Genomic DNA, 23,905 nt, shown 5'->3' on the forward strand with positions numbered 1-23,905 from the left:
TGCCGAATCTGCGGCTCCGGACGCGAAGGTTCTAACGGGGAGGCGGGAACCGCCCGGCGTCGCCGCCTCCCTCAGCCGCCGCGCCCCGTCACCTGCCCGCCCGGGACCCAGGTGAGCGAACAGGGAGGAGGAGGACGCCGCCGCTCGCTCCGCTCCTGCCCTTCGCGGCGGGGGAAGCGGCTCCGGTCCCTGCGGGCGCTGCCCCATCCGAGCTGAGGGGCTGCGTTTGCCCCGGGGTTTTGGAGCCTTCTGGCGGGGGGTTAAAGGTAGATGGGATCCTGCAGGCCTTTCCCTCCCGCCGCCAGCTTTGCTTCTGCTTTTTCAGTAACGGGAGCTACCGTCGTCTCTCTTGGCGTGGGCCGCCGGTCTGGCGCCCCGCAGCCTGTGGTGGAGCTGAGGGAAGAAGCGCCGGTTTCGGGGAGGGGGTTTGGGCCGCTCTGCCGGGGCTGCGCGGCTGCCGTCCCCTCGTCCCGCCCTTTTCCTCCCCGCTAAACCTTGGTTTGTTGGGGGGTAGCAGAAAGGCGTTCGTCGCTTTCGCGTTTCTGCCTGGTGCCGTTTAAATCCCGCTCCGTGACGGGCCAGGAGACGGCCTCGGTTCAGCTTTGGTTGCCCTGAGATTTTTGTTGTTGTTGTTATCGTGAAGCGATTTGTAACCGATTTGTTTAATCTGTTTCCAAGATGTAGGTTTGTTCACAAAAACAAACAAACCACCCCCAAAAACTATAAACTGGTCCCATGAATCTTGCTGCGGAAAATATACTTCTTTTCCTTTCGTTTTCGGCTTTTTTTCTCCTTGGACTGTGGTTTTTAGCACTGGGGAGGTTTCACTGGGGAGATTTCAGCTGGAGTAATGTGTCCAGCTTTGCAGGTAGTGCTCAAAAAAGAGGAGTGTAAATGAGTGGAGGAGCCCTCACCGAGGGAAAAATTACTGACAGGTATACGTTCCCATCCCGTATTTTCATCCTGTAGACAGTTCTCTTGCTTTCCTTTGGGCTTATTTTTGTTGGTCTTATTTAAATATAATGACAATCTATCCTAAAGCAGGTTACAAAAATGACAAAATAAGTTTTTTCTAAAAATGATTGCAGACTTCCGCCCCCCTCCTCCCCCAAGTCTACCACCTGCAGAAAGGAGGAAGTAAAATCCTAATGCACCGTGAAGGATCTCAGATTTTGAGGCATGCATGGCAGCAGTTCCAGTGTCTCAGTTAAAGTTTGCTATTTATGAGGATTCCTTCTGTCCTGGTTCTGCCTTTAAGTCAGAAGGCTTATACTGTAATTTGTAAGCGTAATTAACCAAATTCATATACCGATACACTCCATTACAGTTTAGAAGCATTCAGTGGTTTGGAAACTGTTATTTACGCTTCAGTTCCAACCTGTGTATTTGGAAGTAAAAATTGAGATGAGTATCTATGAAAAATTTGGGGGGTTAAGTTTTCTTGCCAGAAGCTGTTAATTATTAACAAGCCATGGTTTTAGTTAGGGTTTTTTACTTAGGATTTTACAAGAATATAACTCATGTTATTTTCATTTCTAATGCAGGAAATCAACTCAAGAAGATGAAGCCTAATAAAGGAAAAACCTGCACTAGGGAGCGAGACTATGTTTACAAATTCAATGCTGGAAATCAACATTTAGTGCTTACAGTGCCTCTCAAATTCCCTGTGCAAGAGAATATTAGTCATTTGCATGGACGTCTAATGCTTCTGCACAATCTGCCATGCTTTATAGAAAATGGTAAGGATTGATTTCTTAAATTAGTGTCATATATTCATGTTCACAAGTGTCTTACAACCTGCTTTAAGAAACCAAACGAAGGGTATTTACTACAACAGTCTTAAAAAATTTGGTTTTAAAACAGCAAAACATTAAAGAAAATTACTGTCAGTACTAGCAAGTGAGGTGCCCAAGTAAATGGTCTTCAGAAAAACTTTATTTGTATGTTTCCTAGATGATTACTGATACTTCCACTGACATTTTCTGTTGATGGACCATTCTCTTCTTGTTATAATAGACCTGAAGCAATCTCTTAATAAGTTCATAGAAGAGGAAACTATAAAAGATTATGATAGAGAAGCTGAAATGGCTCTGGAAGCAGTGAAATCAGGAAAAGTAGACATAAACCAGCTGGCAGATACTTGGGCTAAAGCTTATAAAGAGGTAAGATTAAGGCTGAAAAGTTAATATTCAGGACTTGCTTTGTGAGAGTGTGTGTGCATGTACAGACAGAATCACATCTGTGAAGATGCAAAATTACACTGAAATTCACTTTTACTGATCAGTTCTTACAATTTTTTCTTTTTATCTGAAAGTAGTTAAGTCTTCATCCTACAAGTTCTCAGTTAGGTTCTTCCTGAATTTAGTAGTCAGAATATACAAAATTGAGAGGTAGATAGCTAGTGATATTAAAAAAAAATAGATATAAGGGTTACAGTGAGTTAGAATCAAAGCAAGAGATAGTAAAGTGGTACTTCTACCTTAAATCTCAATGATAGCAATGAAGACTCCAAAGAGAAAGCGTATAGTTGGGAGAGACTTTTCAGCTCATGTGACTATTTTACATTATTTAGTGATGATGAGGCTTTAGCTGGAGTAATGTGTCCAGTTTTTCACGTGATCTTCAAAACAGAGGAATGCAAAAGAACTGGAGGAGTCCTAGCGAAGGCAAAAAAAGAATGACAAACTGCAGCATTTGAGGAGAAGTTTATAGGAATTGAATTTGCTTATTGTGGAATATAGAAGAATGTTGTGAAAAATCCCAAAACATGTCAGTTATAAAGAGAATTCGAAACAAATCATCTGCCTTAATGAATGTCAACAAAATGAATTTAGCTTTACCTCTAAGAAGGAAAAATCTGTATTGGGTGAGCATGGGAATGTGATAAAACACTGAAGGAGTTTACAGTCTTCTATGCTACCGGTTTCTGTGAATGGGTTAGCCTGAGTGCAAGGGTTAGGATTAGATCATTTCTTGACACTTCTAACCTACACTTCAACGGTACAGTCTCAGTTCATCAGCTGAATCTGTTAGGAATGTTTGCAAATTTAAGGAGTGTTTCAGTATGAAGGAGCTTGCAAAACTGGCATCTTTGGGCCATTCTTTTTTCAATAAAAATGGCTTTTCTTAAATCAGCGTTGTTGAATAAATTCTAGTGACATCAGAGATTAGTCATCCTTTCTAGCAAAAAGTTTTTGTTTGCACAGCTGGTGTTTTGGGCCCTATCTAAAATTCATCAGTTGCAAATATTGTTGTAGATGTTATTGTTCTTTCCAAGTTGGTGATTGCTGAAAACCAGTAATTCCTCACTGTAGTCAAAACCTTAATGTTTCTGCTGTTAGTTGCTTTGAAAGAGAAAGAATATGGGAAGGGAGAAAATGTTAAAGCAGAATACCAAAAGCTCAAATGAGGAACTGCATGAGGAATTCATGTATGTCGAAGGTTGTGCAACAGTGTGCATGCCGAGTTGGTTTGCCCCACCGTTATGAGTGATCGTTATATGTCCTAAAAGGTACCATATGCTTTAAAATCTCTTATAATTTTTAGACAACATTAGAATATGCAAAACCTGAAGAAACCAGCTGGGATGAAGATTTTGCAGATGTTTATCATGATCTGATACATTCTCCAGCTTCTGAAATGCTGTTAAACCTGGAACACAATTATTTTGTTAGTATCTCAGAATTAATAAGTGAAAGAGATGTGGAACTGAAGAAACTACGGGAAAGGTATTCCTTTTTTTTTTTTTTTTTTTTTTGTCCTATCTTATTAAATAGGGGTGCATGCCACTGGGTGTATACAACTTGCAGGACAACATGTGTCAACTTGTATTTGTCTATGTAAGGCCTATTTTAGTTTTATGTTTCCCTCTTTAAAGTCACATAATACTTAGCTTATATTGTTAGGGTCAGCTATCTTATAATCTCCTCAGTCACTGAAAATAATAAAAGCTAAGGCCATCAAAGTAATATAAGGTTTGACTTCCACTGTTCTATCCATGTTGTAAGTGGTATAGCCTTGTAAAGTGCTTAGGATATCTAGAAAGTAGAGTATATGTACGTACCATGTTTTGCCTTTGTTATGATGTACTTCAAATAAAAAAATGGAAGTTCCATGGGGTGAAAAGGCGAGCAAAAGCTTTGAACCAACTTTAAATCAGAAACTGTTGAATTTGAAGTTTAGGGAAGTCTATGTGGGATCCTGAGTTTCTGACTAAGCTTGAATAGCTGCAGGTGGCTGCTTTGCCCACAAGAGGGAACACATACGATGTGGAGTTTTCTGTTCCCTTTCGAGACTAAATAGGTTAAGGACAATGAATGCGCACAAATACAGGTATAGTATAGGTTCTAAATACTAGGGAATCTTGTGAGATGCCAGAGTATTCTAAGTAGGTCTGTTTTAGCATTCTGAGTGGCAATATTCCTTGAGTTGTGTTTGTTTAAGCTCACATTATACAATGCATACCTGTTTATATAGTTTCTTCTAGAATGAATCTTATATATCTCTAATTTGGGGATAAATGTTGCCAATAATGTGTTAGCAAAACTTTTTGCTGCTTATTGACTCTTCTCAAGTACTCATCTAGAAGAAAGAGCACTTAATCTTAAGAGCAGTAATGTTGTAGAGATCTAGTGTGGTATAGCTGTTTATTTACTCCGGTGGAATTTATCATATCTATTTGTCATAATCAAGAAACTCCATATGTTGGTGGCAGCTGAGACTGTCCCAGATGAGCATAGGTGTTGTTCTATTTACATAGGAGCTGACTTGGAATCCCTGATCCTCAACTCAGATTTGTTTTGTGGATATTCACTGCTAAATCTGTGCTAGGGTAAATTGATGCCTTGCTGAAGAAGGGGCTGACTAAAGAGGGATGAGTTATTGGATGAACTGATGATAGCAGGGCAGCCCTTTAACTCCAGGTGCCCTTGTTGAATGAGCTGGAAGCTCATCTGACTACTAAAAATAGGTGTGTTTAGCCTACTTCCTGGTGTTTACCTGTCTGCATCAACTGTGGTTGGGGTGGGAGGAAGGCAAGAGACCGAGTAGGTCCATTTCAAAAACTCTTCTAACGATAAGCATAGTGAAGTGCTGTATTAGTGTATCTGGAGATACTGTTGTACCTTCGTTTGAGTATCTGTGAGGGCAGACTTTGAATGTATGAATTCCAATTCCAAAATGACCAGGTGGACAAAGTACTGCATGGTGTATCTTTCAGCAATGTGTTCAGTTGTATCTCTGCCTGTGATGAACATTGACCAGCTGACTGGTACAACTGGTCACTGTATCAGTAACTGTATCAACAACAATGGGTGTTCTTTTGCCAGTTTTTTGAAAGTGTTGCTTGTTGTAAATCTACGTTTGCTTCCCTTTCAGACAAGGAGCTGAAATGGATAAGGTGATGCAGGAGCTAGGGAAATCGCTAACGGACCAGGATGTAAATTCATTAGCAGCTCAGCATTTTGAATCTCAGCAGGTAAACTAAGTTCAGTGAACTAGAATATGTTACGCAAATAATTGTCTTAAAAAGAAAATCCAAAACACTCAAATTATCGCTGTCGTTAGGATTTGGAGAACAAATGGACCAATGAATTAAAACAGTCTACTGCTATCCAGAAGCAGGAATATCAGGAATGGGTGATAAAGCTTCATCAGGACCTAAAGAATCCCAACAACAGCTCAATCAGGTATTTAATTCTTCTGTGATACTTACTTCCATCTGTAATAGTTCAAAGGACTTGCTTTTTTATAATCTTTTTCAGATTAGCCATTTAAATAGGGTAATCAAAGCAAATGAAAGACAAATAAACCATCATAATTAAATATTTGCATTTTAGGAGTTTCTTCATTGTGCAACATTATAACGTTTCTGTACCAGAAAGTGTTGTAATGCACTAAACTACACCTTGAGCTGAATGGGGTTTCCTCCTGTTTTGCCTTAATTTACAACATCTGTCTTTTAACACTATTTCACAAAGCTTTCTGTTACCTCTTAAGGATGTTCTGCAGAATAATTGTAGCTTAATAAATGTTAACAGTATCACATGTTTTGAATTAATAAGCCTTTTTTTTATGTACACATCACTGGACAGCTAAAAAAAGTGGAATTTCTTAGTGTGAACACTTGTGGTGAGGGTTGGATGAAAAGCTTTCTGATTGAGGAAATAGCAGGGAAATCAGAATTTGTAACTTGGGGAGATCCTTATTCTTTATCATTAGTAACCACCACCTTTGCTACTAATAGGAAAATAGGAGAAGTAAAACCTGATGCTTTCTCATGCTTCACATTAGTAGAAGAGCCTGTGTGAGTAGATTTAGGCAGCTGCAGTAAGCAATTTATGGGAAACACAACACCTTTGAACAGAGTGGATGCCAGTGATAAGAGGAGACAGGCATGGGTTATAATGCGTGAAATACTTTATCACTTTCTCTTAAGTGTTTCCTGTTGGGATAAGGAAGCTGAGTGTATGGAGCATGAAGGAAGAGAGAGAGGAGGGGAAGTATATTGGAAGATGATGCTGTATTTAGATTTCTCACTACTTTCCTCAGGATTTTGTTGTCTGTGAATTTATGTTTTGGAAGTCTCTTGCAGTTCTCGGGTTAGTCCCAGAAAGTCCTAGGACTGCATAGCTCACAAGCAAGCTGGCTTGTTTCTAACATAGTGACCAGGTAAAACATCACTGCAGTAGTGACAGTAGTAGAGCTCAAGCTCTAAGCCCAATCCTAAAATATTTTTCCACAGAATTTTCATGTTAGCTTTGTTGATTATTTCCGTGAGGCTTTAAAGAGTGAAAGTACAAAGGCTATTCATACTTATCACTTGAACCTCTTCCCATGTTCTGGCCTTCTACTGCTGTAAAATAAGACCAAAGTGAAGTTGATTAGAGCTGAAAGCTGGAAGAAAAGGACTGCTGGAGGTCCAGAGGCAAGGACCTCAGAGAGAGTGAGGATGTTTTGGCTTCATAATCTTGGATGCTTATAACAGATGTAAAGTGATAGTATTTTAATCATTGAGCTCACATACACGAGCAGAAAGTGTCATCTCTCTGTGTTAAATTCTGAAAACTATAGGTCCCTAATGCATTTGAAAATAATGCATAGGAAGCCTATAGTAGGGCAACTAGAAGCTTAAAGAGAGAGAGAGAAAAATGTGTGTTACACATGTATACAGACATAAAAGAGTGATATATACACACACACACATATATCTTTATGCATCTAGTTGCTTATATGTGTGTGTATATATATTTATTAATGGTATATCTCAGTTTTACCTCATCACTAGATGTTTGCAATTAGTGGAATTGTTTGCAAGTTTATAAAACAACTTCGAAGATTAGGCACTTTGAAAACAAATAAACTTTTCATTAATGCAGAAGCAAATTGGAGAGATGTTCATGTTTAAACATGTTACATAAGTAACAAAGTACTTATATCACTTACTACTAGACAGTTGAAGTTAGGAAAAAAATTAAAACTACTATCTGAAATATTTCCTGCTAGTTTGAACACTGTGGAGCATTTTATTTGGCTTTTTCTAACCTCCCATTTTGGGGGGGGGCGGGGGGGAAGAAATGTTTTATCTAGCAACTTCATAAATAAGGTTTTGGCTATTATAAATAGGCTGAGAAGAATTTTTTTTTCCTTTTATTCCAATGTTCTTATTATAACTATGTTATTTCTCAATCTCAAAATGCTTTACAAATGAGCTAGGTAATGTAAATCTAACAGTGGAGTCTACTCTTCCTGCTGGCATGCACCTGGAGTATTGTATGCCAGAAAAGTAAAACCTCAGATGAGTGGAGTTCATTCAAATAGGTTTAGTCTCTTGGTTTCCACAGACTAGCTGAGAAAACTTTGGATAGCTTTAACAAAATATTGTTGGTCTTGAACAAAAATTAGGATAAACTTTTCAGTACATTTCTCATTATTTTAGTGATGAAATTAAGGTTCAGCCCAGCCAACTGAGAGAATCTGTAGAAGGAAATGGAAGAATTTATGAAGAGCAAAGGCTGTTGGAAGAAAGTTTTACTATTCACTTGGGTAAGTAAAGTAAACTGACACCAAACCCAAACATAATAACAGATGCTAATAAATAATGTATCTAAGTCAGGTATCATTTACAGTATTTAACTGTCAATGTATACAATATATAGTTTGTAATTGTTTTGTATTTGTTCTTTACATATGTAAGAGAAGTACAGTATGGTATAAACTGTATCGAACAGTATCTAGCTACCTGAAGTATACTTAATGGAAGACATTGTAGAAGCAAGTTTTTATCCACTCTAGCAAGGTGACTAGTGTAGAAAAGGACACTAACATCAAAACACATAGAGGTTAAAAATTATATTTTAACTTTTCTTATGTTTGGTAAGAAAATGTGGGTATTAAATTCAATTCCCATGATCAATTAACAGAAAAATAGATACTTAAAATTATTTTTACTTTTGTTTATGCAATGGAGACTTCTTACGCTGTCTGTTTTGACTGCATTAGTATTTCATCCATAGCCTTAGAGTAGGGAGCAAGCAATTCAGGTATAGATAAGCCTTGCTTCGTGACAGTATGTGAAAATGTTGCATTTTTCTTCTTACTTTGTAAATTGCTGATATGTATGTAAAACTGAATTTATGGTTAAGAACTTTCTTTTGAGGATTATTGATTGTATTTCCCTTAGATCTTTTTCACAAAACTTAGAGGAGCACTTTGATACCTTGCATTTTAATAACAATGCTGAGTTTGCTCTTTTACTGTATGTATTAAAATCGCTTATATTCTGTACAGGAGCTCAGCTGAAGACCATGCATAACTTGAGATTACTGAGAGCTGATATGCTGGATTTCTGTAAACATAAGCGCAATCATCGAAGTGGAGTAAAACTTCACAGGCTTCAAACTGCAATGTCTCTCTATTCAACTTCTCTCTGTGGCCTGGTTTTGTTGGTAGATAACCGTATCAGTTCGTATAGTGGCATCAAGAGAGGTGAGTCCTCTAATGGGGTATATCGTGTCAGTGAAAACAAGTCTCACTTAAACTTGTTGTCTTCTCTCACAAAAACTATTCTCTGTAAAATTAAAATTTACTGGAGACCCTAATGGTTTGGACATGGTATTGCAAAAGGGTAACAAATGCAAGAGAGATATGGATAAGGATGGGGGACAGACTTGTGCTCTGATATGGTGTTATCCCTCTCATCTCTTTTCTAGGTTTTGTGTTTGAGTAAGCAACATGTTAAAGCGAACGCTTCAGTGTTGATTTACCTGCCTTATACTGACTTGTTACAGGGTCTTCTAACTTTCTGATGTCAGATCAGCATACTGAAACCTATTTGCAAAGATGGAAATGAAATATGCTAGGATTTTAAATTGATAAGTAAATGTATAAAAATACCATGTGCTTTAGATATCTGCAGCACTATGAATTCCATTAAAAATGAACAATAGGAATATTACTTGACTACTCCTGGAAAGCTTGATTAGTAGCCATTTTAAGTACCTGTCTTTTGAGTAACTGGACGCTATGATGAAGGTGTTTTTTATCAAGGTTAACCAATGAAATGTGTGTTTGTTCCTGTTCCAGTTTTGGTCACTGAGGTTTTCTCTGAACCACATTACTGACTCTTGGCTATTGACCAAAATATTTGCACTTGAAATGTTGTTTTGTCGGGAGCCACTATTGTTATTGTTCTAGTGTGCTGTAAAAACAAACAAACAAAAAACTTTGGTGGTTGATATTCTCTGAAAACAGTGTGGAATCAGGCTTGTAGCAAGAAGGAAAGGGAAGTGTACCAGTAAAAATAGCAGTTGCATTTGTCCTGTTTATGGTTTCCAAGTTACTTAATTCTGACAGTATTATTTCATACTTGTACTCATTTTCAGTTACTTTTTTTTTTTTTTTACTGCTTAAATATTTAAATTAATAACAAATAGAGAAGATTTGGTTTTATGCTAAATCTTAGGTGATAAGAGAAGATGGACATTTAAGTAATACTGTTAAACACAAAATTGCATCTTCTAGCCACCAATTAGATCTCGCAGCCACAGCAGAGGGGAAAATAAGGGGCTGTATCACTATCTGTAGAACATAATCCTCAATAAATTTTGATTTCTTTGAGTTCCAAAGGGACTTCGGCGAACTTAACTATGGGCACATCCCACAGCTGTCTGCACCACCATTCTTTTTAAAAATCTTGCACAAATTAATGTGTCTCATGCCTTAGCTCCTCTGACCTAGTCGGATATATTACTTTAAACCATCTGTGAACGTCTGGTTGTACTGAGACCCCAAACCACTATAGGTGGCAACTGGGGTTTGGGCACACTTCTTTAAATCCACTCTGTGGTGACAGTGGTAGCTTCTGGCAGAAGGGTAGTAATAAACACCTTTGAGAGGAGACTTTTGCTCTTAAACTGTTAAAGCTGTTTGTTGCAAGAGCGTTAGCTGGAACCAATTCTCCTTCCTAAAAGGCTCTTTAAGGAATAAATACACTAGGGGTTCAAAGGCTCATAAAATTGCTGTATAGAAGACCTTTAAATGATACATTGATGCTACTGTTTAAATAGAGAGATCCTGGGTTGTGCAGTCTAAATTTCTGCGTTATAAAAGTGCAGAAACAATTTTTAGTGTATTTTGTTAGTTCTGTTGTCTGGCAAACATTTTGATGTTGCATCTTTTGGTAAATCTGTTATGCAAAAATGGTTCCATTTGTCTCAAAATTCAGGATGCACATGAGGTATTTGCAAGACTGGAAACCATGACTGCAATTTTTAATGTGTTTCTTACAATGTGTAAACAGCAACTAACAAAATGTAGCTTTGAAATCAGATTTGGACGCACTTGTAGGAAACAGCCTTGAACAGAAAGCCTTGAACTTTATGTGTGAACTTTCAAGGTGCTAATTCCATTCAGACTATTTTTTCTAAGCTAGATGAATAGTTTCTTTATATACTTTATATTTATGCATTGCCTACCTCAAGTCTCTAATATTAGGACTTTGTAGGGCTACTGTGACTCAGATTTTGAGTAGGTGTAGCACACTCAGACAAACGATAAACTAAAATTAAAGTTAATTTTAATTTAAATAGAAGAGATTTTTCATTTGTTTGTTTCAAATAAAATGTCTTGTGACCTTATTTTATCTTGATACACACAGAAGACACAATCTTTTGGAATATGAGCTTCTTCCTCCCTTGGTGTTGGACACCAGAATTTAATAAAGCCTTTTGAAAATGGATTTTATGATGGAGAGTTTATGTAAAATGATAAAATACATAAAGATTTTTCTCTCTACCCTGCCTGTTCCAGTTGCAGCCTGTTCACAGGAGTATACGGTGCTGTCCAGATAGGCGATCAGAGTACATTAAGAACTTTAAGGAGGATTAGAGCAGGTACCTCAAAACAGGAAGTAAGTAGTAATTGCGTAGTATAGTCCAGCTCCTTGCTAATAGCTTGTTTTGGCTCCCATTGACTTACTTGGAGAGATGGCTGGACATTAGGATGAGGAGCTTAGAATACCAGTCACAGAGGCAGTATTTTATGATCCTAATTATCAGTATAATATTTCCAAGCCTGACATAATACTTCCTTATCAGGAAAAAGAACTTGCAGCTCTTTTCAGCTGATGACACTTTTCCTTAGCTTTCCGATCTATGTTTTGAGAACTAAAAGGAAAGAACTGCAATTCCAGCTTTCCAGATACACTGTTTATGAATGTCATTAGCTCTCATTTTTCAAAACGAACTGGAACACTGTTGTTGCTGTTGGAAGTATCTATTATGTATGTTTTAATAAAGTATCACAGGCTGAAGGACTGTTAGTAATAAGACATCATTTTTAAAGCACAGTTACATTTAATGCACATATACTATTGCTGTTATTCTGGGTTTTTTTTTTTTTTGGTCTGAGTGGTTTTGTTTGAAGAGCAACAACACTCAAGGGCTTTGTTTGGTTTTTTTTTTTCCCAGGCAATTAATTTCTTTCAAAAAATGTTTTGTCTCTGCCATAAATTTTTTAGAATTTAAAGAGGAGTACTGCAAGGTTTTGTCTGGTTTTGCGGGGGGTTGCCTTTGTAACTGGCCTTGCTTGAAGAGTAGAGCAGAATTATGTAATGTTACTAGGCACAGCCTTATGACGTGGATTTTAATCTTATTTTTTTCCTAGATTTTGCAACTGTTTGCCAAGAATGCACAGATTTCCATTTTCCTGGAATTCAAGAACAGCTTGAAATTGTCCAGAAGGTTGTACTTAAGGCCAGAGCACAGCGTAGCAGTAAGTCGAAAAGACATCACGGTCAGTGACAACCAAAATTACTTTCCTTGAAATAGAATAGTGGTCAGCTGAATGTTTATGGTTACGGGCAAGTTGATTTCGCTCTTCTTCAGTTACCTGATCTATAAAATGGAATGTTTCAGTTTATCGATAAACTCTGAGACGTCTGCATGAAACTCTCTCTTCACAGGCAGCATGTTCTCATGATGTCTTTGCTGCCGTAACAGACAGACCTTACCAAAAAAACCCTAGGTCCTTAGGTTCTGATCACACTTCAGCAGCATGAGAAGTGTATAGGGCCATCGTGCTTTTTCCTCTGCAGTTTAAACTGCTTGTAGCAACACAGACTTTATCTGACTTTGCTTTTTTACTTCTATTTAAAGTTTGCAGAAGAGGAGCTATGACTTTTTACCTTCCTTAAAAGTGAATGCTAAAAACTGAATAATAAATTGACTAAATGTGTATACTTTTTTAGTGCTGACCAAATCCCTGTGAGTGGTTTAGTTTGCAGTTATGTTTACAAAAGGCTGTGAAATTTTCTGACCACATGGTGTTAAGGCAGTACTTGTACATGATGAAACTTTGTTTTTCTTGCGGAGAACTACTTATGTGATTTAAATACGTCAGTAACATGAATAGATTCGTAAGAGTACATAGAGAAACAAGTTTTCTTGGGAACCTGCATATTGCTGTAGTCTTAAAGAAAATACTGAAAGCTGTTTTTGTACCGCTGATTTATGTAAATATCTTTAAAATTTTTCTTGTAATACTAGGAACAACTTTGTTTTAAATAGTTACATTGTTTAAAAAGCAATAGCAAGGTACTGTGTAGTTGTGGGCGCAATTTGGAAAGTTTAGTATTATGTCTGAGAATATTATGTTTTCTCCAAATGAAGAGGTATCGTAGGATGATTAAGTAAGAAAGCTAGTGATTTGAGATAGAATTCAGTTCGGTGTCTACTGAAGACGGCAAAAACACTTCCTGTCCATCCTCCTGCTTTTTGGGAACTTTATGGTAACTTTATGGTAAAAATTTGAGCCAAGATATCATCTTAGTATATTCATGCGAAAGCATAATTAATAGATGATATATTTAATATTTGTGCTATGTATTTATATACAGAAAACAAAAGTAGTGGAAATGAAGATAAATTAAAGAATATTGAACGAAACCAGTCAAATATTTTGCCGGGTGAGTTCTGTTGCATTTTCCCCCTCTTCTTAAAGCAAATTGTGTTTTATAGATGCACATTTTTAGCTCTAAAGTCAGAACATAAATTATAAACTAAACCCGAGTTGACCTCAATCAGAGGAGAAGGATGTTCTTGTGGCTAAGGCAGAGAACTGGGTGTTAGGACATCTGGTTTCTATTCCCAGCTTTGCCACTGCATCATGTGACTTGGGGCAAATCACTTAACTTCTCTATGCCTAAAACTTCTTTTCAGAATTTGAGGGTGGAAAAAAAGACCTCTGAGCATCTTGGGAAAAGGTGAAACTTAAATACTAGCAATTAATTTTATTTTTGAAAATAATTATATCTATGTCACTGTTAAGATACAGCAAAGCATTTTAGAATGTATATTTTAACTCTGAAAATGTACAAATCCATTCCTTTCAAAGAGGAAGTATCTTCTGTGTATATTGTGATTCCTAGTAAGGAAAGCTTCTGTGGAATTTGAAGATGAATACACAGTTGGGGGGCGGAGGAGTTAAATCCATGCAACCCATGATTGAATAAGAGGGCTTCTTAAAATTGCTTTCATGATGGTCTTTGATCTTGTTAGTGTAAGTGGATTATAAAATCAAATTGGGTCCTTAACAGATAAATCCAGGCGAATCTTGCTGCAGTGGCTTGTGTATTACTTAGATGGTCATTGCTGGGGATTACTACCTCCTTAGCAGTTATCAGAAAGGAGTACATACCTGTTCTTCAGCTGTCCCAGTACAAAGGTAGTATCTTAACTTAAATGACCAGTGAGAATAGGTTTGAAGAAAGATGTTTATCTGTTGACTGTAACAGTAGGGGTATTGCATACCTGCTTTTCTGTTGACTGTAGTATAAACACTTGATCTCCAGCAGAGAGGTAAGATGGAGAGACTTGCATTTCACTGCCCCTTACTCTTTCTTGACCTTTGGTAAATGAATAACAAGTCTAAAAATACCCCCAATGAGATGTCTTGGTGACATCTTTTTGCAAACAACTGTAACTAATCTTCCCATTACTATGAATTATTTTAAATTCTAATGATCATTGATACCTTTGTCTTCTAGTACGTATCTCGGTTGTTACATAACCTGCTATCTTTTTCCACAGACTTTCTGCATCCTTTATTTTAACCCATCCATTTTTGGTATTTCCGCCTCCCACATCTGTCTGCAATTCAGTGCTTACGTTATATATTTTGAGTATTACACCTCCTCTGTGTTTGTTTTTCTGTTTCGTGCTATATATAGATCATATCCGCCTGTACTGGCACTGTTACGTCTTATTACACCAGGTGTCTGTGATGCCAGTGAAACCCATCAAAGCAGGGAAGTGAGTGTAGGATGAATGTAAAACAATGATATTCCAAGAGATTTTAGATCAGTTGGTTTCTAACTTTTTTTTTCTCTTATGAATGTTTTCTGATCTCTGTTGTGTATTTGTATTTGCCTTTTGTCTTAACTGACCCTATCCTTACATTGCCTAACAATGGTATTTCAGTACAGATCACTACCATAATATCTTGACTTCTTGGTTTATATTATTCTGTAGGAGAATTCTACATCACACGCCATTCAAATCTTTCTGAAATTCATGTTGCTTTTCACCTCTGTGTGGATGATAATGTAAGATCTGGTAATGTAACTGCTCGGGATCCTGCAATCATGGGACTCAGAAACATTCTCAAAGTTTGTTGCACGCACGACATTACTACCATTAGTATTCCTCTGCTGTTGGTGCACGATATGTCAGAAGTAAGTAAATGTAAAGATTTGGTTTGTTTTTCTCTCCTAGGGTGCAACAAAAGTGATTTTTGCAAAGGGTATGTTTCATGCTGGTTTAAGCCAAATGGGACAGTTTATCCCAGTCACACGCTCCTGCTACATCATTGCACCAGCTCCTGCCACATCATTGTGCTGTTACTCGTATCTGTATGGTGACCCAAATTAAGGAACTGAACCAGTTAAAAACATTTCAGCCAGCTCAATCGCTTTTGGTTTTTATTCCCACCCCTCATTTTGGACACTTCACTTCCTTGCTCCAGCTCATTGCACAGTTGTACAAGCATTAATGAAAGATGGAACTACATGCCTGGAAGTCTTCTGGCAACAGCTCTTGCTTAGAAACTGTATCTTCAGTCTCGCTGATGCGATAGTGATACCAAATCCCCAGTTTTAATTGTTGCTAGCTAGAAAACTTTAAAACTAAGTTTTATGAGTGGCAGAACTAGCAAAGCTTAGCTTAGAGTTCTGTATCCCTAAACATCACTCTTTATCACCTCAGCCCTACACAGCAGCAAGCAAATTTCACCTTTGCTCTGAACTGTTTCCTTTTTCACTGCCTAATCCCTTGCACCCCTAATTTCTGTCCCTGTTTTCTCTCTAAGTCCCCCAAATATCAGCTGGGCAAGCAGCAGCATATTGCTGAGGCTCTTTGTAGATGTAAGTATGCTTACTTACTGTGCTGAACTTTTATGTTCTCTTCCTCAGTGGGACACTAATATAGAGCTTGTCTCTTGCTCAACTGTAACTTTTCAGAGTGCATAGTGATTTAATACTGTTGACAAGCTCTTTTCTCTGTCACATCTGGCTCACAAGATACTAGCAGAGAAGAAAAGGGGGTGGGGAGACAGGAAGAGAAGTGGTGGACAGGAAGTACAGCCATGTGCCTCGCCTCCATAGGAGGTGAAAAGTCTACAAACCTAAAGAAATGGGAAAAGTAAGATAATGCTGCCATTATTGATACTCTTGCATGGATAATTATAGTCTGTTGTGGGTTTTTTAAGTAACCCTTTGATTTTTCACTTATAAATTTCAGTACTGCCTTTCCTTCTTTGAAAGTGCCTGACTCATAGCAAGATAAAGGCTCACCAGTGGATTACGTGTAACAGTGACTTTTTTTTATGGCAGAATTTGATTGGAGCAGAGTGTAGACATGGCCCCCTTTTGCAAAATCAGGGTCTTTTACTGGGAAATTGCAAGCAATGCAGAAGTTAAAAATGTCCAATAATGAAGCTTCTAAAGGATATACTTCCATGTATAAAAGTAGACTGTTAGGAACAGATGATATTATTTCTGAAATTTTTCATCTCTGGTATCAAAACCTTTTTTTGGGGCACAAATGCAAGTAATCAACTTGCAGGACAGCAGCCTGGGTTACTCATGGGATCCAGTTACTGTGTTTCTTAAATTCATTGACCTTTTTTCTCAATCAAGTTGCATCTAATGATATTTTTTTTCCTCCTCTTTTTTTTCTTTAAACCTTGTTAATTTTAGCTTTCATTTGCATACCTGTATTTGAAAATACAAATAAAGCACAAGACCAAGTGTTCAATGTGCTTTGAGAGTGTGTGGTTGCTTGGATGTGTGAAACTGAAGAATTATCTTCTTGTCTAGCGCTGGATTCTTAAAAGGTTCTGGTAAAACAATTTATGTTTTGTATTAAGTTTTAAGTCTTTGCAGAGGAAGCAGAAAGTGACCCATATGATAAGTGTATGTTTAGCCAAAACTGCATTGTGTGAATTGCATTAACAGCATTGCTTATTACAGTGCTTTGCAACTGGCTGACCTCATTTGAAACACACATATGTAACTTGTTGAGGGAAAAGTGAATAATAACAGGTTTCTGAAAGTTAACTTGAACTTGGTGCCTTCAGCAGCCCCAGTTTTGAATCTGCATTTACCACCTACGTAAAAACATTTTTGTAAAGTGGTTAACCAGGAGCACAGCTGCAGAGATGTTTGCATGCTTCACTGTGACAGGCATTCATCATGAGTGTTCTCTGCTTTTCCCAAAGGTTTTCTTCTTTTATGGATGGGAAGAGTGGTGTTTATAATCTCACAGAAGTAATAAGCGTATCAGTCCCAATGAAGCCATTACATTTCATTATAATTTCTGTGAAAAAAAGTTAGGAATTCTGTTTTCCTTAGTTTTTCTTACGACAAGAACAACAAAATCACATTTATCTGTTCTGATCATTAAGTTAAACAAGGGAAAGAAACTGGGTTTGATACTTGAGAAAGGCAAAAGCAGACAAGTTCAAATTCAGGACAACGGAGGCGTTACTGTCTGATCACTGTTCTGAATCTAATATAAACTGATATATGAACTGGGGAATGAAATGGCTCTAATAGCATGGCATCGCTAAAAATGCCAGAGCTGGCATGCTTCCTTGGTACTTTCAACATAGGAGCCATTGCTGCTGTCCACACAGCAACACTGAGAAAAATGTGACTCTTCAGGGACCTCGGGCAGCTGTCTCTATTACCATAAGTTAAGACAAAAATGTTTTGAAAAAAAGTAGAAATGAAGGGAGTATAAGCTGTGTAACAAATATTTATGAACATGATTTATATAGAGAGAGAGATTATTGATGGGTGCATTAACCTCAAATATTTCTTGTCTGAGTTTCCTGCCTTTAAATGTATAGCTGATTATACAGTGTTTAGGATTTGCATAGATATACTTTGAGTAAACATCTTGCTAATTCTTAACTTCCTAAAACTAACCATTGAAAGTTGGTTTGAAATCTTTGTCCCACAAGACGTTTATGGACTTTAGTTTTTCATTACCTCGTTATGACATGGTTCTGCAAAGACATAAACCCTTAGCTTTATAAAACGAGCAGTCCCATGTAGTGAGTCTGTCACAAATTTGTTTGAATAAAAAGGTTTGCAGCATATCTTTCTAATCTGTGAAGCTGCCACCCCCTCCCCCCCCCTTTTTTTTTTTTAAATGAGGAGAAGAAATCTTAATTTGACAACAGATCACTGCATCCTAAAAAGGAGTGACGTATAGTCTCTGCTAGTGAACGAAACCAAAAGGCCCAGGTGTTTTACTTGCTTGAATGCTATTAACCAAAACTTGCTGTAGGAGATGGGGTGTTAGCTTGCTTTTTTTTTTCCTGTCCCCTGCACTGTATTTTGAATTGGTACTTAAGCGATCCTTTATCATTTCCACAACTGTTACTTAGTTTGCATACAGAGAAAAATCCTGATAACATGGCAAAATCATGAGAACTTATGTTTTTAAAGATGGATTAGAATTAAACCACTACTGCATCATTTTCAGGTTTTGTGGCTTGTATGGAGTGACATTCTGGATTCAACTTGTTATTTCCCTGAGTGCCCACAAGATTTAACATTTTTCTCCTCTGAAATAGTCCAAGGAATAGTGTCATATCCTGCTGTTTCAATCAGTCCTTTTAAGGCTTAGTTCCCTTTATTGATTACACAAGGTACTCCAGAGTTGCCTTCAGAGTAACAGGACCTTTCTTTTTAGACACTTATTCTTTAACTTAAACCAAAACAGTTATCAAAACTAACAATAAATGCCTATGTTACTTGTGACAGAAAGCACACATAGGCAGATAAACAGTAACAAAGATCCAAGTAGTTCTGGAAGATAGCTTAGAAATTAAAAAAAACATTTTATTTTATTTTATTTTATTATCCAGCATTGTTCTGTCTGATTAATGTGTTGTATACCCTAAAAGCTGCATCTGTTGATGCAGTGATTTACATAATGAAGGAAAGTTTTCTGAAAAGATATTTCTAGCTTATGCTGTTTTTAACATATGTATTTTGGGGATGGCAGGAGATACTCCTACCTAAGGAGGAACTTTGGCTTTCTGTAGCTGTTTAATGCAGCCACGTTCAGTATACTGTTTCAGTGTTATCATTTGGCATTCTTGGATAACCTGGCTTCTCAAATAACTTCTTTTAATCCTGAAATTAAACCTTTTTGATAATGACAGATTGCACAGTGTTTGGCACTGCAAAATAAAGGCTGGCTTTACTGAATAGAAAATTATGTAAAGCTTAAATTTGAAAAGGTACATAGAATGATAAATTTGTTTCCACATCTATGTTCCTGTATTCAGACTAGAAAGTACTCATTTTCATGTTGAAGAGTGCATCAGAACAAATAGGTACTTTTTTCTCCCTGAGAAGTGTTTAGTGACAGTCATTCTGTCTCTGACTAGGAATATTCATCTTGATATAATTCACTTCGTAGCATACAGCCAAAGAATGTTTAATGTACTAAAGCATTTAAACTGTTACTTAAATTATTTAGACCAGTGCTTGTAGCCGTATCTTAAGATATCTTAAACCACTGTAGTTTTCATATCCCATCTTGGTATTTAACTTTAGGTAAGGATTTGTTGTCTGTTTATATCTGAAACTCCTCCATCAGGTGAAGATGGATTTTGTTTGTTTTCACTCTTAGCATAAATGCATCTTTAGGGGAGAAGGGCTTCTTCCAGTTCCAGTATTAGAGAGAAGCTTTTTACTGAAGGCATCGGGTATGCTAATAGACCTTAACCAGAATCATCAAGAATACCTAGGAATCATCAATTACTGCTGTTAAGGTGTGGTCAGGAGCCTGTCTTTGGCTAGCTGAAGCACAAGTATGACAGTTACCCATTGGATATTATACCTTTTTCTGAAGCTCCACGGGGGAATTAAATAGCCCTATATCCAATGACATTAATAAGATTTGTCAACAGTATTTTATTCAACATCTCAGCTTAAAAATGTATAGATTGTTCTGACACTGGGCTTTCCTACCAATAAGCAGTGGCATTGCTTTTATGGTTATCTATATAGTTATATATCACCTGCTTAGAATACTGTGGAAAACTGAATCCCTCTTCATGGCCTGTAATGCTGCTTGAACACCTGCTGGGAAAATGGGGTTCTATGGCAAAAATGTATTATCGTTAATAACTTTCCTGCTACTCTTGTTGGTTAGATTCATCAGGCATTGAGGCTTTTCATTTATTGATTTTTAGGAAATGACCATTCCATGGTGCTTGAAGAGGGCAGAGCTTGTGTTCAAGTGTGTCAAAGGTATGTTAGTGAATGCTTCAGCTGGTTTTTTGTGTGCTCTATCTGGTGACATCCAGCTTTAGCTCAGGCTGTGTATTTAAAAAAAAAAAAAAAAAAAAAAGTGTTTTTCAATAATTTATTGCTTGTTAAAGCATACACTTATATCTTCTCTTTAATATTATTAATCGTCATACCAATAGATAGTCTCAGACACTTAGAACAGAGACTAAAAATGTTTCTTGAAAGTATCTTTACAACTTAAACATAGACAGTAGAAGAAGAAGCCCTTACTGCTGCTTTGAGCAATCTCTGAAGGAGAGCAAGAGCTGGTGGTTCTCTACTGTATAATCTCCAGCATCGTTTGCATTTTGATTGCCTCAAACAATGAGGACTCGCTGCATTTTTCCAAGAGTAGTTTATACGCTAATTCATCTCTTTGCTGGAAAGTCCTCATGACTCAGCTTGGTTTACTGTCTTTCCAAGTGGTGTTATTACTTAACTGCGTTCTTGTGTGCTGCACTTAAATACATGAACCAGTCATTTAGAGTATTTAAAATGTTAGTAGTGTTGATGTTCTTTCCAGCACCTACTTGAGGAACCTTTCTCTTGTGACCTTTAGTAATTCACAATGGAATATCATCTGTGTAGCCACTTCATTAAACAATTTTTTTCTGATTATCTTTATTTGTCACGAGTGTGCTCCTGTGGACCTTGTAGTTCCTTTGTAAGAAAGTGCTAGCATAAAAATACCATATTGTAACTTGAGCAATAAATGAGTGCTGAGCTTTTTCCATATAAGTAGGTCCAGGTAGTTTCTGTTGCTGCCAGATTGTCAGTGTACATTTGGCAACAGGCTTGTACTCCTGAACGTGGATGTGGTCACATGAGAGCTAAAGGAAAGAGCTACTTCTCAATGAAAGCAAGCTATTGAAAGAACTCATAACATGCATATTTGGGGAAACCTCTCACTTCCGCTGGCTAGCACTGTGCTGTACAGTAGGACTGGTTATTCTGCTCTTCAAGGGTATATTGATTTTCTCTGTAACTCTTCATTAGATTTTCCAGTTAAAGCAGATTTCAGTCAGGAGATTGGCCAAGTCCGATTTAAATGCAATTAATGGCATCCCTAGTTAAGGCAGTTAAAATCCTAATTGTAAGTGAAACCTCCCTCGCTGCTTGATAACGGTGTAATTGATAGGGAGGGTTGCATAGGTAGTGCATATAGTATGAATGCTGTTTTTTAGGTTTCATGATGGAAATGGCTTCATGGGATGGAGGAATTTCACGGACTGTACAATTCTTGGTACCACAGGTAGGTTAAATCAAGTTCACGTCCGACCTAGGAGACTGTTGGAACAAGAAGTTAAATGTCAGCAGATCTAGTTTTTTATTTCTTTGCTATGCCCTGCTCTTCTTGTGTGAGCTTAAATTAATCACTGTGGTTTTGGTTCCTTGCCTATAAAACAGGAATAAAAGGGGTTTATATTTTTTGATATCTTGTAGTATCTTCTCAGGATGCTAAAATTTTAAACTGGGAAGTTCAGCTTTACAAACAGTGAATACATCACCTTTGAAAAAGATACTTTTTTGCTATTATTTACTCTGAAGAGGTGGGCTAACCTTGCATTACATAATATTAGTCACATTGTCTAAGGACTTAGAAAACTGCAATGCACTGAGTTCAGTCATACTTCCACAAAGTCATTAATGACTCCAGGTATTTGAAGTTAATTGTAATTAAGATTCTGAAATAATTTAATTTGGAGTTCTAGCTGATCTTCAGAAACAGGAAGTTTTCAAAAGGTGGCCAGCACTAAGTTTTATTTGTTCTAAAATGCGGTAGTGGAAGCAATATAAAAATCAGAGTTATATTAGGAAAGAAATAACATTCATTTCTTGACAAAGTAGTGAACTGCTGAGCAAGGACGAAGCCAAGAATAAACTGAGTACTGAAGTTGAATCTAATCCTGGAATTCAGAGAGCAGGAGTCCTGTAGATAACAAACAGCACTGTCCTGCTTATGCTGGGCAGAAATAATCAATTACTGGAACAAGGAATCTACTGGAAATAGTTATGTCACATAAATACACAAACAGTATTTTTAGGTCAATCTTTTCCCTTTGATTGAATTAAAAGAATTACAACACATAGTTTGAAAATTGTCTTCATGGTCTTCTGAAAAACAGCAGTTCTCTTAAATGTCAAGAAACAAAGCTGAGAGAGACTTAATTCTTCCAAACTACAGCAAAAAGCCAAAGCTTACTGGTGTATTTTTTTTATTATTTTTTTCCCCAGACAATTTCTGAGGAAATGTTTTACCAACTGAGCAATATGCTTCCACAAATCTTCAGAGTATCTTCTACATTGACTCTGACCTCCAAGCACTGAATTTTGTGCAGCAGTAAGATGTATACTGTTGACAAAGGATGAGATTACAGAGATTGTGGACCGGAATGTCTCTTTTCTGAGGGATGATGACCATGAAGTGGTATTTGTTGCAATTTCAAGAATCATGTTGTCATAATAAAAGACAAATGCTGTCTGTACTTGGGTGTTGGCAGTTGATTTTTGCCTCTTGCTTTGTTTCAGCACAGTATTAATGTTGAATTCCTCACCTTTATCTGAAAGACATTCAATGTAACTTACTGATGTAATCTACAGAAATATATATGTGATTATCATACTGAAGTAGTAGGAGTAAGAGCTTATGGTAGGAATAGGATCTTCTGGGTGGGTTTCAGGTTGTTGAGTTTTTAAAACATTTTCTGAATTTGCTCAGTGACATTTTAAAAAAATGTGAACAATGTCAGGTGTCTCCTGAGAATAACTTTGATGTAATTTGTCACAGTTGTCTTTCCAGCATCACGGTGACCACAAAATAAAACCTATTACTGCCTCATTTTACTGTTACAAAATGAAAGACATGAAACAAGCATTTAACCTGCTGCATTTTTTAAATCACAGAAGTGTTTAAAAAAAAAAATCAAAACAATATACCTGTGACAATAATTAGAATTTTTAATTATTATTTCTTCCTTTTTTTTTTAGCATGTTAGCTTTTTGCTTTTATTTCAAGATTTCACATTGACAAGTCTGTCACATGAACAACTTAATAGGAACACTATAGCATTCTAGACTTTGTACAGGTGTATTTTGCTGCTTATTAATGTTTTATGACTAAACAATCTAATTGGAATTGCTGGGGAGACAGCTCAAGAGGCAGCTGTAAAATTTCTTGGGATAAACTTGAATCCAGTCAAAAAAAAAAAAAAAAACCCCAAAAAGCCCACAGCCCCTTGCCTCCCCATGATGGGGAGCACGGGGGAGGAAGCAATCCTTCTGTGCAGAGACTGGCCACGGGGAATTTCCTGCCCAAAACTGGGATTCTTGGGGCTGCCGGAAGAGTCAGGCTCACAGCGAAGCAGCTGGGGTGGTGAAGGTCCCAGGTGGCTTTTTGAAGTCCACAGTCCTGCTTATGTAGGAAGCACGGGGATCCTGGCGGAGCTGGCTTTCAGTCTGAGATCTCTTTCTGTGTATTGCTGAAATTCTGCTCTTGAAGACTGGAGATCCTGGAAGCCAACTAAAACCAAATTATTTTCT

The 23,905-nt window shown here is 37.3% G+C and overlaps 1 protein-coding gene across 3 annotated transcripts; it reads left to right on the plus strand.

Annotated features, from left to right (window-relative positions):
- Position 1: 1 nt before the first annotated feature.
- C17H12orf4 (chromosome 17 C12orf4 homolog) lies at positions 2-22,851 on the plus strand. Of its 3 annotated transcripts, none has more exons than XM_030040502.2 (14): positions 2-111; positions 1,545-1,739; positions 2,017-2,162; positions 3,547-3,728; positions 5,377-5,476; positions 5,566-5,687; positions 7,937-8,043; positions 8,788-8,985; positions 12,163-12,291; positions 13,394-13,462; positions 15,027-15,229; positions 20,269-20,326; positions 21,550-21,617; positions 22,601-22,851. In XM_030040502.2, exons 2-14 carry the CDS (start codon positions 1,562-1,564, stop codon positions 22,691-22,693), a joined length of 1,653 nt encoding a protein of 550 aa, XP_029896362.1. In that variant the 5' UTR covers positions 2-111; positions 1,545-1,561; the 3' UTR covers positions 22,694-22,851. The 3 variants fall into 3 exon arrangements, with proteins under 3 accessions (XP_029896362.1, XP_029896363.1, XP_040985446.1); XM_030040503.2 differs by having other exon boundaries at positions 12,163-12,270; XM_041129512.1 differs by lacking the exons at positions 2-111; positions 2,017-2,162; positions 3,547-3,728 and having other exon boundaries at positions 1,543-1,739.
- The last annotated feature ends 1,054 nt before the right edge of the window (positions 22,852-23,905 follow it).

The sequence above is a fragment of the Aquila chrysaetos genome, chromosome 17 (genome assembly GCF_900496995.4).
Source record: "Aquila chrysaetos chrysaetos chromosome 17, bAquChr1.4, whole genome shotgun sequence".
NCBI classification, from domain to species: Eukaryota; Metazoa; Chordata; class Aves; order Accipitriformes; family Accipitridae; genus Aquila; species Aquila chrysaetos.